This window comes from Gekko japonicus, unplaced genomic scaffold, assembly GCF_001447785.1.
Source record: "Gekko japonicus isolate JY-2015 unplaced genomic scaffold, Gekko_japonicus_V1.1 scaffold353, whole genome shotgun sequence".
Taxonomy (NCBI): domain Eukaryota; kingdom Metazoa; phylum Chordata; class Lepidosauria; order Squamata; family Gekkonidae; genus Gekko; species Gekko japonicus.
In genome coordinates, this window is record NW_015160219.1 from 224,137 (window position 1) to 240,517 (window position 16,381).

At 46.0% G+C, this 16,381-nt stretch overlaps 2 protein-coding genes across 2 annotated transcripts in view; both read left to right on the forward strand.

The window, feature by feature from the left end:
- IL18RAP (interleukin 18 receptor accessory protein) overlaps nt 1–12,941 on the forward strand; it is a 15,391-nt gene extending 2,450 nt beyond the window's left edge. Inside the window, exons 3-5 of the mRNA XM_015410900.1 lie at nt 1,150–1,307; nt 8,633–8,803; nt 12,556–12,941. Coding sequence (XP_015266386.1) covers nt 1,150–1,307; nt 8,633–8,803; nt 12,556–12,941 — 715 coding nt within the window. The remainder of the gene's footprint in view (nt 1–1,149; nt 1,308–8,632; nt 8,804–12,555) is intronic.
- A 3,162-nt stretch (nt 12,942–16,103) lies between these two features.
- SLC9A4 (solute carrier family 9, subfamily A (NHE4, cation proton antiporter 4), member 4) overlaps nt 16,104–16,381 on the forward strand; it is a 39,536-nt gene continuing 39,258 nt past the window's right edge. Inside the window, exon 1 of the mRNA XM_015410910.1 lies at nt 16,104–16,359. Within this exon, the coding sequence (XP_015266396.1) occupies nt 16,104–16,359 (256 nt within the window). The remainder of the gene's footprint in view (nt 16,360–16,381) is intronic.

Consider the following 16,381-nt stretch of genomic DNA (forward strand, 5'->3'; position numbering starts at 1 on the left):
TGCAGATCTGTCCTCGCAGAGGAGGGAGAGCTTGTACCTGAATAAAGCTTGGCCTTAAAGGTGCCACTGGACTGTTTTGGACCGGGGGGCCAGGGTGGGGGCTCTGCAACTTACCTGGCTGCTTCTTGCTGTGACTGTGGGCTGCTGGGAGCGGGGGGGTGGGGCTTGTTGCATGTGCCCGCCCCCTGGGCTCTTTACTGCCGGAGCTCCGCTTCTGTGCGCTCCTGCCGGAAATGACCTCTGATCATAAATGATTCAATCATAATCATAAATGATTCAATAAAAACACAAAAAACAAACAAACAAACAATGCAGATGTATAACTTTCAGTTGTTTTTGACAGGAACAGCACTCAAACCCTACCTATCTTCAAAATACCCAGAGTCCCTAATGGATGCTCAGCCTGACCTCTTCTCCCACAGTGTTTAAACCACCAAATTCCTCTTTTTTTCCCCTTTTCAACATTCCATTCCACTTTCCACTTTCTGAAAGTGATTGACTGAGGCTCCTGCTCATCACAGTGTAATGTTTGGGGGGGGGGGTACACCTTGATGTGAATTGGGGCTGCAGTACTCTTCCCCATGCAATTACCCTGGTTTAAAATGCCCCTGCCCCACTTGCTTAGGCCCCGGTCACACGAGCGGGATAATTCGCAGGGGACGGGAGGCTTTTTGAGCCGGAGCAAAAAAGATGCGCGGCTCCATGCCCAAGCCTCTGGCAGCCGATCACACCACGTTAAGCAACACAGCAGCGAGGCGTTTGTGCGCATGCGTGGGATGCCGACAGGCGCTGGCTGCGACGGGCTACCACCGCTTCCTGATCAGACGCCCGCACGCGCCGCGCATTATCGGGAAACTAGTACATGGTTCCTGGTAGCTTTTAAATCCGCGTCTTCGGGCCGAAGCTGCGGGTTAGATATTGGAGTGCGATGTTTCTCAGATGTTCAGGTATGATCGCGCAGCTTTAATCTGCAGGCAAGCTGTCCCTCCCGCGGGACAAATTCACCATGTGATTAATAGAGTTTAAAGCAGCTGAGATGAAGTATTTTTTAATAAGGAAAAGCGCAAGGAGGAGGAGTCAGTTCCCTCTTTCCTGGCAACTGTCACAGTGGCCATTTTCCTTGTCAACCCTGCTTTTTATTCTGTTCAGGTTTTTCCCAAATGAACTAGGAGATGAAACCTTTGTTGACACCTTCAGGCTGGAGGAAGTGACTAAAAAGGATTTACGCACCGTCTTCGTCTGCCTGGCTAAAAACTCTGTTGGGGAATCGGTGGGGCAATTCAGACTGAAGAGGAGAAAGAAACCAGGTATCACTGGCAAATAACCTTCCATACTATTGGTCACATTTGGGATGACACTGCTCATCTGATAGCCTTCAAGAAAATTCAGTTTTCTAATTACCAAAGAGGGAAGAAAGAAGGCGTCATTCTCCTCCCAACCACAACATAAATCATGACAAAATGATCAAAGTGTTGGTCTGGGATCTGGGAGGCCCAGATTTGGATCTCCACTCTGCCATGGAAATTCACTAGATGACTTTGGGCATGTCATATTTGCATCTTAGCCTACCTTACAGGGTTGTTGTTGGTAGGATAGCACTGTATGTAGGACTGCCCTTGAAAAGTGTTTGGAAACTTCAGTAGGTACGAAAAGTTGCAGCCTGGACGATGTGTGGAGTCGCTCATAAGGATTGCATCATTTCAGTCTTGGCCCATCCGCACTGACTCACCATCTGTTTCCAGGCCAATCCAAGATCCTGTTGTTGACTTTTAAAGCCATGTATGGATTGGGACCAGCATACCTGAAGGACCTCTCATTCTCTTATGAATCATAGATCATGGTCATAGAGTTGCCAGATACCCTCGCTGCACTGGCGGAGGGATTTGGGAGCCGTTCCGGGATGTCACCAATGTGATAACATCACCTAGAAGTGACACCATTGTGTTGGCATCACACTGCGACCCTTTGGTTTAAGGGCAAAACTCAATGTTTTTAGGCCAAATTTGCCATAGAGTTTTGCCCTGAAACCAGAGTGTCGTGCGTGACATCCCCAATGTGATGATGTCACTTCTGGGTGATGTCATCATTTTGCGACATCACGCCCAGACATGGCTGTTCGGGGGTGGGGCTTCCCCAGCCAGCCAGCTCGCCGGCAGTTGGCAGAAGCCCTCAAAAGCAGAGGAAAACCCCACTGGAACCTGGGGACTGGCAACCCTATATGGTCATCTTCTGCAGCCTTGCTTTAAGTGCCCCTGCCTTCTGAAATTAGGTGAGTGGCAATGCAGGAGAGGGCCTTTGCGGTCATGGCACCAAAACTCTGGAACTGTCTCCCCAGAGAGATGCGCCAGTCCCCTTCTGTTGTCTTCTGCCAGTGGGTGAAGACTTTTTTGTTTCATCTGGTGATGCTGAGTGATGTCTCTTTCCTATCATCTGTTTTAATAGTTGTTTTTATGTTTTGTGGGTGTATTTTAATTTGGTTTTAATTGTTGTAGTATGTGTTTTTGTGTGTATATGAAGTGTAGTGGGTTAGACGCATGCAGAAACCACTAATACGGATGTAGTGATCAGCATGGTTTACTGGTACACAACAAAGACTACTGGCCGGCTGGCCAACTATATACACACCTGGGGACACTCCCCTAGGTCCCGTTGGTGGGTTTAAATCTCCCGCCACCGTCCTATTGGTTCCCCAGTGGAGAGACTAGTAGCCTAGTCCCCATTGTTCTTACAGAGTCAAGCTCAGGGGTATTCGCTGGCCACTGGTGCCGGTCAGCGGACATAACAGTATATGAGTAGGGTTGCCAACATCCAGATGGCGACCTCCTGGTTTTACAGTTGATCTCCATATGACCAAGATCAGTTTCCCCTGGAGAAAATGGCTGCTTTGGAGAGTGGACTCCCTTTCCCAAACCCCCCCCCCCCCCCGCCCCCCCCCCCCCAATCTCCAAATATTTCTGAACCCAGAGCTGGCAACACTATTTATAAGACGTGTGTTTATTATGGTTTTAACCTGTTAGCTGCCCTGGTGGCCTGCATGAGGGCAGAAAGGCAGGGGACACATTTTGTAAATCATGCAATACATGTTTTAAACGGGCATCTCCCAACTCCATGCCTTAGTTTCTCACAGCTCTTCTTGCCGTTCTTTTAGAGCTGCTGAAAAGTGCTCCTTTCCCCCCCTCCCCCCCTCTTTAGTCCCGCTCCTGCTCACTCTGTGTGGTGCCATTACTGCTCTGTTTGGACTGCTTTTGGGAGGTGTGCTTGCTTACCAACACTGGATCGAAATGGTGCTGCTGTGCCGAAATTACCTGGCCAAAGACGAAACTGTGGGTGGTAAGAACTTCAGAACTATCACATTTTATGTTTTGTGACGTTTTATCAATTGTCTTGGTCAGGGGTCTTGTTGTAGAAAAAGAGCTGCCGGAGCTCATTAGCATAACTCATTAGCATAACTTATTTGCATATGCCACGCCCCCTGACATCACCGGAAGTGACAGAAGGCCACACCCCCTGACATCACCGGAAGTGTGTCAGAAGGCCCGGCTACTTACCCTCCTGCTTCATCCTCATTCCCAAACGGAATGAGGATCGAAGCAGAGGGCGGGGTAAAGAAGGGGGCGGGGCTTCACCACGTGACCGCCCCGCCCCCTAGAGGTTCTCTTCCGGAGCTCCGTACCTGAGAGCTCCCCCCCGACTAGAGCCCTGGTCTTGGTTATTTTAAGAGTAGTCTTTTTACCTGTGAGCCAAAAGAAATTCTGCAATAAAATGTGCATAAAAAAGTTGTGCCATTCTATTATTCTAAGGAAAAGCTCATTCAAAAAGAACATTAATTGGAGATGGAAGGGGTACTAAACCCTCCGGTTTCTTTCCCAAACCATGTGGCTTCAGTTGTAGTGTGTGTGTGTGTGTGTGTGTGTGTGTGTTTAGGGGGATATGTTTAGAGTTCTTCAGATGGGAGTGGGCAGTAAAAGACAGGCACCTTTCTGAAACTGCTTTTCCAAATGGACATTGGTATTTTGGTACATGCATGTGACATATAACTTTGCCTTTAGTAGACCTGTTCTAATAAATACAATTCCTGTTAACGTGGCTGTGTAATTATAATGTTTCCTATTTTTAAAAAAATTGTTTTAAGTAGATTAAGTTGATGGTGGTCCCAATCAGACCCAGTTTTCAATCAGTACATCCAGAATTAGATGATACTAGCAGGGGAGCTGCAATAATCCGCAGAGGACATCTTACTGCATGCACTTTTCCTCTTTCCCCTCCTTGAAAGCTCCTATAGCCACTTTCCCCTGCTTCCTTCTCTCTTTTCCAGCCAACCTACCTTTATCTCCCCCACCTCCTGTGTTCCACTTTCCATCCTTTACTTCCCCTGGCAGCCTCTTTCAGGAAAAACTCTGTGCAGTGTTGGGGGGGGGGGAGTTGCTCTTTACCCTATATCTTTCTCTGCATGCTATTTTCTCTTTCCTTCTCCTGGCAGCCCCCGTATCTGCACTGCTTCATGCATAGGCTTGCCAAGTCCCCCTGGGGGGTGGGGAAACCCCCGCCCCAGAGGCCCGTTCCCTGCCGCCGCCGGATCGGGCCCCGGGGGAACCCCACCCCAACGTGCACGTCACCCGGAAGTGACGCGACTACGCCGGGCATGCTGGGGGCGGGGCCACGGTCATCCAAGGGAAAACTCTATGTTTTTCCCTCGGATGGTCGTGGCCCTGCCCCCAGCGTGCCCGGGTCACTTCCGAGTGACGAGGATGTGGCGCGCGCGCAAGCTCCAGCCACCAGCCGGGAATCCCCCGCTGCGGCGAAGATCGCACTTGGCAACCCTATTTATGCATCCTTCTCTCCTTCCTACTGACCCACCCACCCACCAGCTTTTTATCTGACTCCCCCATCTTCAGCTATATTTATTATTTACTTCATTTATACCTCAACTCTTCCCCCAGTGGGGACCTAAAGCACCTAGTAGCATTCACTGCTCCTCCATTTTATCCTCACAACAAACCTGTGAGGTATATTAGGCGGAGAATGTATAATTGGCTCAAGGTCATTCAGTGAGCTTCCATGCAGAATAGAGATTCAAACCTGGGTCTCCCAGATCCTAGTCCAAATCTCTAACCACTATACCACACTGGCTCACACTGGCTTTCATGGAGTGGGTGCTGCTGAGCAGTAGCAAGCAACCGGCCTGGGTGAGTTATGCAAGTCAGGAGACAGCAAGTAAGTCAATGGTTACGGATGGAAATGGCACCAATGAGTCTCCCCTTAAAGGTCAAAACAACCCCTAGAAAGGGCCCTTCTCCCGTCCCCTGCTGCCTCCACTGTGGTTACCTAGCAGTGGCGACTGAATGCATTCATTTCTTAAAGCTACAGGTGCTTGTTTCTATTATTTTTGGTTTAACTCCCCAATTTTTTTTTAAATGTAATTTTTTCCTGCAAACTTGAGGCTTTCCCCAGGATTTGTAGAAAGTTCGATCTTGTTTGCTCATGGCTTCAGTTTGTAGATTTAAGTATCCACAGATTGATTACAGGAAAACAGTATGCTTAGCTAACCATTAAAATCAATCTCTTATAGTAGTAATGGTATATTCAGTATGCAACTGGAAACATGTTTGCTTTGTGGAAGACCCTCAGAGATACTTATCTGTCCCCCTCTGTTGCTGTCTTCCACCAACTGATGAAGACTTCATTTGGCATTCTGAATCCTCCTTCCTGCCTGATGTTTTAATTGTTATTTTTATGTTTTTGTTTGTGTATTTTAGCTTTGGTTTTAATATGTTTATTGTTGTTGGTTTTAATGGTTTTTAAATGTGATTTTATTTTGTTGGGGTTTTGGTGTATTGGCCACTTTGATGGCTTTGATGAAGGCAGAAACGCAGGGTATAAATCTTGTTGATAAAATAAATAATCAGCGTAGTTGTTACCCTAGCAATATAATAGATCTAATGGGCAGCAGCAGATTCCCAGATGGGTTCTGTGCTCACTGTTCTCTAAGTCCCCCTGAGAACTGAAGGCTTGGTGGTGATGGAGATGACTGTTGTCCCTGGATGTTTTGTTCCTGAAGGAAAGCGTAGAGACGTTATGGGTTGCTAGCTAAGTTTGAGCAGAGAAGCACCAATGCCAGAAGAGGCTGAAAGGATATTGCAATTCTTGGAGGTGGAAGAGATGGTGACAACACAAAAGACCTTTTTGGCTTCGAAGCTTAGTCTATCAAGGACAGGTCCCACATGAGATATTGTCTAAGAAAATAAGGGCTAGTCCCTATATTAAATGTAGCAACTCTTGAGAGGAGTCTTTAGAAACCAGTAAAATAACATTGCAACATAAAGAATACTTGTACACAATACCAGTTAAGTTGCTTCTGAGGAAGTTAAGAGACGAAACCAAGCATAAGCCGGCTGCTTTGTCAAGCTCTACATTCTTTTGAAAGCTCTACATTCTTTTGACTGTTAACAGCACATGTTTTGGAATGCCACTAGTATTTTCTGGCTGTTGGCAGCAATTGATATTCAGCTGTATTACTGTGTTATTGTATAACATTCAGATATTGTTTGATTAGGTGGTATACCTTATGAATATATTGTATACTTAGATACTATAATTAAGTATAAAAGAAATTGTATTAGCATACATAACTAATGTTTATGAGTGTATTATTGGACTGATTTTGGCCCCAGTTTTGTTGTTTTTGGACAACACAAAAGATACATCTCTCTTGTTCTAAGGTAGCAATTAAGCTCTGCTGTTATACGCCTCTTGTATTATAGTGGCCTCTAGTGGTGATATGAAGAAATATGATAATTCCAGATGGGTAGTCATATTGGTCTATAGTAGCAGAATAAAGCAGGAGTCTGGTGGCACCTTCAAGACTAGATAAATTTTGTTAGTTTTTAAAGTACCACTGGACTCTTGTTTTATTTTAAAGATCTATTAGTTTGTGATAGGATTTGGAAAACCTATTTTGAGAGCTGCTATAAATGTCTGAGAGATGATGTTTGGTGTGTAGTGCTTTACTTGTGAAGGATGCAGACATTATCTGTCCACGTGTTGTGGACTGGGCATTTGACCAGGACTGGGTCCCTGGGGAGACCTGGATTAAAATCCCTGCTCAGCCAACCCACTGGTCAGTCTTGGGATGTTGCTGTTCCTCGGCCTACTCTATGTGTCTGGGCAACCAACCAACCAACCAACCAACCAACCAACCAACCAACCAACCAACCAACCAACAGCACATATCTTGAGTATTTAAAAAAAGCACTATTGATTCTGTCACTATTCTATATGATATCCCAGTGTTATCCACCCCTGGCTACAAATAGATGTCTGAGAGAGAGAGTGATACAACAACGTCACTGTGGGCCAAAGAGACCAGGAAATACATAACTGGTTCAACCTTTTTTGTTGTTGCTGTTTTAAGTTCAGAGCAGTTGCATGGAGGGAGATCAGACTGAGGAAGAAGTCTGACATAGGAAGTGTTCAATCCTTTCCTCATGTTGTTGTTCCAGTCTAAATCCTCCTCCCCCTCCCTTTCTGAGGCTGCATTTTCTCTGCCACATTTGTCCATACAGGGCAAATAGCAGCTGGGCCATTCAGGATGGGGGTAAACAACACAGGGGGGGGGAGTTTAAAATATCCAGTTCTCAGCTCCAGTTATCTAATCTAGTTCAGCCCCCCCCCCCGGGCTTTAAAAAAACGGGGAGGGCGGCCTATAAATCAAAATAATAAATAAATAAATAATATAATATAAACTTGTGGGAGCTTCAGGGATTCCCCAGTGTCTTGTTTTATCTTGAACACATGAAGCTACCATGTCCTTCTATCATGATCAGTATTGTCTATTCTGACTGATGGCAGCTCTCCAACATATCAGGCGGAGGTCTTTCACATCACCTGCTATGTGATCATTCTAGCTGCAGATGCCAGGAGGGATCAAATCGGGGGTCTTCTGCATGCAAAGGAGCAGGGCTATTTTTAGGCAGGAACGCACAGGAACGGAGTTCCGGCTGGCTCCCAAGTTGGCCACGCCCAGCAGGAACTCATTTGCATAGCAGGCCACACCCAGCAGTAGAAACTAATTAGAACTGGCTACATTAGGGGTGTGTGGCCTAACATGCAAAGGAGTTCCTGCTACAAAAAAAAAGCCCTGGGTAAACAGAATAAGAAGCAAAAGCTGGATGACCACACTTCTGGTAACATGGGAATGTGGCCTAATATGCTAATGAGTGGTGCAATCAGGGGTATGGCCTAATATGCTAATGAGTTTCTGCTGCTGGGTGTGGCCTATTATGCTAATGAGTTCCTGCTGGACTTTTTCTACCAAAAAAGCCCTGCAAAGGAGATTCTCTCCTGTTGATCTACAGCTTTTAATAAGGTCATTGCTGGAGGGAGATTTGTAACAGAAGCATCTCACTGGGGGTGGGGGAACGTTCTTTCAGCTACCTTTTCATGTCCCTTTAGTACTTCTCCTGCCACTGCTCTAGTGCTTGCGTATTTTAAAGGGGGGTGGGAATTAAAGCAAGGCTACTTCATCTCCCGCCACTGCAATTCCCCTGCAGTCTTGGGACATTGTTATTTCCTTTTCTTTACAGGATATGTGCCCCTTCATCATGCAAGTTTTATTTTTCTGATTTCATTCTAGATAACAAAGAATTTGATGCATTTGTGTCCTATGCAAAGCCAGACTTTCCTGAATCAGATCCAATGTCTCTGAGTGAGGAACAGTTTGCCTTGGAGGTTCTTCCTCAGATTTTAGAAAACAAATATGGATATAAGCTGTGTTTCATTGAACGGGACATCCTTCCAGGAGGAGGTAACACCTTATATAGCTAAATAGTAGCTACATTCTTTAAAAAAAATATTTTAATTTAGAGGTGCTAATCATAGAAATCCCACTGGTGAGATTGGCTAATTTTAGGATTCCAGGCTTTTTTTCCTGTTACCACTTTCTGTCTCAAAAATACTGGTGTATTCGCCAGCGGTTTACTGATGGATTTAGTCTTACCACTGTATGGTTTGTCCTTGTATTAAATCATGCTTAAAGGTAAGGCTGTGGTGGCTCAAGTGGTTAAGATGCTGAACTGCAGGCTGTGGAAGGTCAGTAGTTCAGCAGTTCGAGACCCGGGTTGCCACATGATGGAGTGAGCTCCCGTCTCTAGTTCCAGCTCCTGCCAACCTAGCAGTTCGAAAGCAAGAAATTGCAAGTAGATAAATAGGTACCACTTCGGTGGGAAGGTAACAGCGTTCCGTGCGCCTTGGTGTTTAGTCATGCTGGCCACATGACCACGGAAACGTCTTCGGACAGTCAGATTGAGGTGACGAGAGAGGAGGTCCTAAAACTGATAAACAACTTAAAAACTGATAAATCACCAGGCCCAGATGGCATACATCCAAGAGTTCTGAAAGAACTCAATTGTGAACTTGTGGATCTCCTGACAAAAATATGTAATCTCTCCTTAAAATCAGCCTCCATTCCTGAGGACTGGAAGGTAGCTAATGTCACTCCCATCTTTAAAAACGGTTCCAGAGGAGATTTGGGAAATTACAGGCCAGTCGGTCTGACATCGATACCTGATAAGTTGGTGGAAACTGTTGTTAAGGAAGGAATTAATAGGCACATTGATGAACACAAACTATTGAGGCAGACTCAGCATGGGTTCTGTAAGGGAAGATCTTGTCTCACTAACCTGTTAATGTTCTTTGAGGGGGTGAACAAACATGTGGACAAGGGGGATCCAATAGATATTGTTTACCTTGACTTCCAGAAAGCTTTTGATAAAGTTCCTCATCAAAGGCTCCTAAGCAAGCTCAAAAATCATGGGATAAAAGGACAAGTCCTTTTATGGATCAAAAACTGGCTAATTAATAGAAAACAGAGAGTGAGTATAAATGGGCAGTTCTCCCAGTGGAGGGGTGTAAGCAGTGGGGTACCACAGGGATCAGTACTTGGTCCACTGCTTTTTAACTTGTTCATTAATGATTTGGAGTTGGGAGTAAGCAGTGAAGTGGCTAAATTTGCGGATGATACGAAGTTGTTCAGGGTGGTGAAAACCAGTGAGGATTGTGAGGCACTCCAAAGGGATCTGTCAAAGTTGGGCGAGTGGGCGTCAACATGGCAAATGGGGTTCAATGTGGCCAAGTGCAAGGTGATGCACATTGGAGCCAAAAATCCTAACTATAAATACACGTTGATGGGGTCTGAACTGGCAGAGACAGATCAAGAGAGAGATCTTGGAGTTGTAGTAGATAACTCACTGAAAATGTCGAGACAGTGTGTGACTGCAATAAAGAAGGCCAATGCTATGCTGGGGATTATTAGGAAGGGTATTGTAAACAGATCAGCCAATATCATAATGCCGCTATATAAATCAATGGTGCGACCTCATCTGGAATACTGTGTGCAATTCTGGTCACCACACCTTAAAAAGGATATTATAGCTTTGGAAAAAGTGCAGAAAAGAGCAACTCGAATGATAAAAGGGTTGGAACACTTTCCCTATGAGGAACGGTTAAGGCGCTTAGGGCTCTTTAGCTTGGAGAAACGACGACTGAGGGGTGACATGATTGAGGTTTATAAGATTATGCATGGGAAAGAGCAGGTAGAGAAAGAGGTACTTTTCTCCCTTTCTCACAATACAAGAACCCGTGGGCACTCCATGAAATTGCTGAGCGGTCGGGTTAGAACGGATAAAAGGAAGTACTTCTTCACCCAAAGAGTGATTAACACTTGGAATTCACTGCCACAGGAAGTGGTGGCAGCTACAAGCATGGACGGCTTCAAAAGGGAATTAGATAAGCATATGGAGCAGAGGTCCATCAGTGGCTATTAGCCACAAGGTATAGATAGGGACTCTGGGGCAAGTGATGCTCTGTCATCTTGGTGCTTGGGGGGGGTCAACAGTGGGAGGGCTTCTAATGTCCTGGCCCCACTGGTGGACCTCCTGATGGCACTGGTATTTCTGGCCACTGTGGGATACAGAGTGTTGGACTGGATGGGCCTTTGGCCTGATCCAACATTGGCATCTCTTATGTTCTTATGTTCTTATGTACCTTTTTAAAGGTAAGGCAGTAGTTTTAATGCTTTTACCTGGGATGCTTGAAAAGGGTGTGTTCGCACCCATCCTCTCAAGAGGCGAACACACCCCTTTCGAGCATCCCAGGTAAAAGGCACACTGCAGCAACATTGTGGTCAAGGGAAATCCCTGAAAGCTAGGTTAGGTGGCTGGCCAGAGAGCAGCTGGTTCTGGAAACGCACCAATTGAGCTTCCTTTCTTCAGCAATGGGCGATTTTGCATTGACTTTCCCCTCTGTTGTTTTAACAACCCCAGTTTGGAACAGAAATCCCCCTCTGCGTTGCATGCTGCTTTCATTTTCTTTGATCATCAGATTTTATGGAACCTTCTGCATAGATTTATGGCCATTTTATGGCCATTCAGGGGTGACTTTGCAGTCAGTATGGTGTTGGCCCAGGGTATTTGAATGTGGTTTTGAGCTGCACCTTTTCCTTAGTGTTGAGGAAATGTGGCGCGAATGCCAGATGCAGAGTCGCCCAATGTCTCTGTCCCTGACTCCCTTCAACTACTCCGTGGGAGGAGAGGCACAATTCATCCTGCCTTCCGGAAGCAGCACCAGAGCTGCCTGGGGGAAGAGGGCTGTGTTTTGAATGCTTCCTTCCTTTCCAAACAAACATCTCAGGGGTTGGATCAGGAAGGAGGCGAGAAAGCAGTGATGATGAATGTAGGCTTTAGGTTGGGTCCTTCTCAAGCCCTGAAGACAGTGTTTGGTTCTAGGGGGAGAGAAGACAGGATGGGCTTGGGAGATCAAGCCCAACACTGTGCCCTGCAGTGCCAATAAGAGTAGTCTTGAAAACAGATGGAACCGTGGGAAGTGGACAACCATAGGAAACGTGGGTGAGGTTAGGGAAAGGATTAGAATCAATATGAGTCTCACTTGGTGGGTCTTTAGCTAGGATTCATACATAAAAAGCCAGTTCCTGCCTTTTGTCATTTGAATGCATCCTGCTTCTGAGGTGGGTGTACATCCCTAAAGAGATGGTGTGATGGTGCTTCATCCCTTCCCCTGTGTAGCTGAAGTTTCCATGACTGCTTCATAGACTCAGTGTTCTTTAGAAGAGATATAGAAGATTTGTAGTGTCTGGAAATGTTATAATTATACACATTATGACATGTAGCAGGAAGAAGGAACGGAGCAGACAAGGTCACAGGACTTTCAGAACAGCCTCATACCCAGGGTACTGGTGGAGTCCCAAGACTGCTTCTCTCTGCTAACTGCAAATTCAGAACTGCCTTTTCTCTTACACAAGCCTAATCTCAAACTGTTTCCTTCAGGCGTAGAACATTCTCTGTGTGTGGAATAGGCATACTGATTTCTCATGACCCTGCTGTTCACCATCCATTGCCAGGGTATAAAAGAACTCAAATGGAAGGAGCTATTTTGTATAATATTTGTCTAATCCATCTTGAGACTCAATGAGAAAGGCAAACCATAAGTGAAAGAAGTGAATGAATAGTAGAATATGTTAGTGATAATGATTTCTTTTCCTAGCGTACACTGATGACGTCGTGAATGCCGTCAAAAGGAGCAGACGGACAGTGGTGATCTTAAGCCCAAGCTATGTCAATGGACCTGCCATGTTTGAGCTTGAAGCAGCAGTCAAAACTGCTTTGGAATTCACAACAACAAAGCTCATTCTGGTTGAGTTCATGCCTTGCCAGGAGCCAGAGTCATTGCCTTGCAAAGTGAAGAAAGCTCTCAGGATCTTGCCCAGGATTACCTGGAAAATGTCTACCTCTCCTGCCGGTAATAAGCATTTCTGGAAAAGACTACACTATCACATGCCAGTGAAACGCATTAAAAGAACTGAGGATAAGAGCCTTCATACTTTCCTCCCTCTAGTTACTGGGCTTGATAGCAGGAGACCACCACATTAAGAAGTGCAGACGTCTTTTGAAAAGGAAAAGGGAAAAAAACCTTCCCTAAACTGAGGACTCTCCAGGGGGAGGGATAGTAGCTCAGCACTTCCAAGCACATGCTTTGTATGTAGGTTGAGTCCCTGGGTGACAAAGCTGGAGAGGATCTCAGACTGTTGGCAATAACAGTATTGGACTAGATGGACCAGTGGTCATAGTCAATATATAGCAGCTTCATACGTTCATATAAGTTTTTAAAAATTTGTCAATCTTTTGCTTATTTAGTCATAATTTACATCAAAAGGAATATATTTTTAAAAGGCATTGCTTGGTAATGTTCAAGGAGATTAATAGAGTGGTGCTGTGACATGTCTTTGCATGTAATTATCATTATCAGATTTGTTGGCTCAGGATCTGGGAAACCCAGGTTCGAGTCCCCGTCTGCCATGGAAGCTTTCTGGGTGATCTTAGGCCAGTCATACACATACTCACCCAGTCCTACCTCACAGGGTTGTTGTGAGAATAAACCTGAACAGGACTATGTAAGTTATTTTGGGGTCTCCATTGGGGAGAAAGAGGGGGTATAAACGAAGTAAAATAAATAAAACGAAATATTAAAAACAATCTCTGCAGTCGTGCACCATTCTTCGAGGTTGTGAATGTGGATGGTTGTTTGGGAGAAGGGATGTGACCTCTGAACGACTGGCCTCTCTAATCTGTTGCTCCACCCCACCCCCCACCCCCCACTGCACAAGCAACAGGCTTCTGGGTGCTCTGGTGCTCTATTGAGAGTGATGGATGCAGAGGCTCTTCTCCTATGAAACACAGTTAACCCTGAGGTGGGTGAAGTTAGCCGTACGTTCAAGTGCGTGGACTGATGAATAAAGCAACCCGCACAAAGGGATAGTGGCTGGGCTGGTGATTTCAAGTCCCCATGGACTCCAGGTAGGATGTTCCCCTGTCCCCAAAGTGTGATACAAACCGCTATAACACTGTGGTTATGTTCCTGAAAAGAGAATGGTAAGTGAAACAGCTCCATAAGAGGAACTGATAATGTTGGATCTAAGAGGGATGAAGCTGTTAAAGGCTTTCTAGTCCTTGGATCCATCCTCAACCAAAATGGAGATTGGAACAAAGAAATAAGAAGGAGACTGAAACTGGGGAGGGCAGCCATGAAGGAGCTGGAAAAGATTTAGGATGTGTCACTGGTGGCGAAGATCAAGATGATTCAAGCCATAGTACTCCCCATTACTATGTATGGGTGTCAGAGGTCATTTCGGGGGGGATCGCAGGGGATCGCAGTTCCCCCGGGTGAGGTATGGGGGCGGGGCACATGACGAAGCCCCGCCCCTGCTTCCGGCCCTCATTCAGCCAGGAGGAGGCAGGAGAAGAGGGAGGGTAAGTTGCTTCCTCCCTGCCTCTCCCCACCCCTGCCTGCCTGGGGCCAGGGAGGGCCTTTGTGGGGCTTCCTTGCACTCCTGACGGCCTTGCAGGTCCACCGCCGGGCCCCTCATGGGGCTCGGCAGTGGAGCTGCAAGGCTGGCGGCGGCCGGGACCGTTGGGGGCGGGGTGTGTGGCCTTATGGCACACTTCCGGTGATGTCAGGGGGTGTGGCATATGCTAATGAGTTATGCTAATGAGTTCCCCTACCTCTTTTTCTACGAAACGACCCCTGATGGGTGTGAAGATGGGACAGTGAAGAAAGCTGACAGGAAGAAAGTTGATTCACTTGAAACGTGTTGCAGTATAGTTTTATGGATAGTGTGGACTGCCCAAAAAGACAAAGTGGGTTCTAGATTGAATCAAGCCTGAGCTCTCCCTAGAAGCTAAAATGATTGATACCAGCACAGCACCTCTGGTTGTCACCTACAGCTCCAAGCTCAAACCAGTTCAGCACATCATGAGGATATTTCTCTCTTGCAGGCCTTGGGAGGGGGAGTCTTTTCTTGATGAAAGCAGTCCCCCTAACCTAAAACAGCTTCCTAACAACAATGAGGCAATCCAGACCCTATGACAAAGCAAGACGCCAACTTTGTCCACACATATACCCATGCAGTACTATTCAGGACTGGCAATACAATCTTGGGCTGATCCACTTGCTCATCTTCCAATGCAATATGTACCATCACATGTCAACAGTGCCTTCTGTCATGTGAAAGAATGAATGGGAATTGCAGTACTGAAAAAAAACTGGCAGGGGGACGTGCCATTCTCCCAGGACACTCTGTTACTGCTCCAAAAGTCCCCGTTATTCAACAAAAGACCCTCAAAGGGAGATTCCAGTGTGAAAGGGCTGGATTGGGTTTCATTAAGAGGTCCCCATGCCCAGGACTGAGCTGGAACTCGGAATTTCTGCATCACTATGGCAGCTATACCTAACAAAACCAGGGACTCCCAGCCCCATTACACATGGTTAACTTGTGGATGGCTCCTTTATTCTTTTCTTTTTATGTGGTGATGCTTTGTCTTTGTGCTTCTTGCATTCTATATCCCCTTGACCCTGCTGTTTGTTTCCCCCCCCCACACACACACACTCATCTCCTCCATGAAATGAAAGCATAGTGAAGATCCATTCATAGCATCTGAAGAAGGGGGCTCTAGCCCATGAAACCTTAATCTGGAATATGATTTTGTTAGACTTTATATGGCACCTGCTTATCTCCTAGAGTAGCAAAGTAAAACTCAGTTGTAACACTTGTTGGTGGCCACTAGATGCCTCTGCCGTACTTGATATTTACATATGTACTAGTAAACTACAAAGTCACAACTCAACTCAGGTAAATCAGGAGCAAAGAAGAAGTCCAGAAGATAGAGGTGTGGAACAAGTCGCTTGATAGCCTTGGAACTGAGTGAGTCTTTTGCATGAGGACAGTCTAAAAGAAGAAGGTGTTGAGCCTGATGCTGTATTTCTTTCCTTCCAAACGGAGTGAGAGACTGGTTCATGCTTAGATTGTAGAAGTTTGCCAAGTACCTGGCTTCTTTTTCAGATTGAGTTCAGTTTTCATAGCATGAAATGGAAGCAACTGAGCACGGACTGCCAAAGCAGATACCCCCATCAGTCTCCTGCAAGATCCGTAAGAACCCAGGACTAAAACGGGGATTGAACAGCAGGAAAATAAAGCTCTAAGCGCATGCGTACAGCATGTGCTTCATACAGAAGCTGAAACAGTTATTCTGCTCAGCATGGGAATTCGAGTGCTTGTGTGTCTGAATGTTCTGAGTTGGCTGCTGTTCCCTTCCATCAAGGAGGGCTCTTTTGCTGCGGCATCTTCGGGTCTGCCTCGTGGTAATTCTACCGCTTCTTATGGGCCCGGCCCGGTGGATGCCGCTGAATCGGGACGAGATGAGAAACTTCATATCTTCACAGTTGATTATGAATACGTGCATATCCCTTACCAAGTCACTCTTTGGATACTGCTGGCTTCCCTTGCCAAAATAGGTGAGTAGAATATCTGACGCTC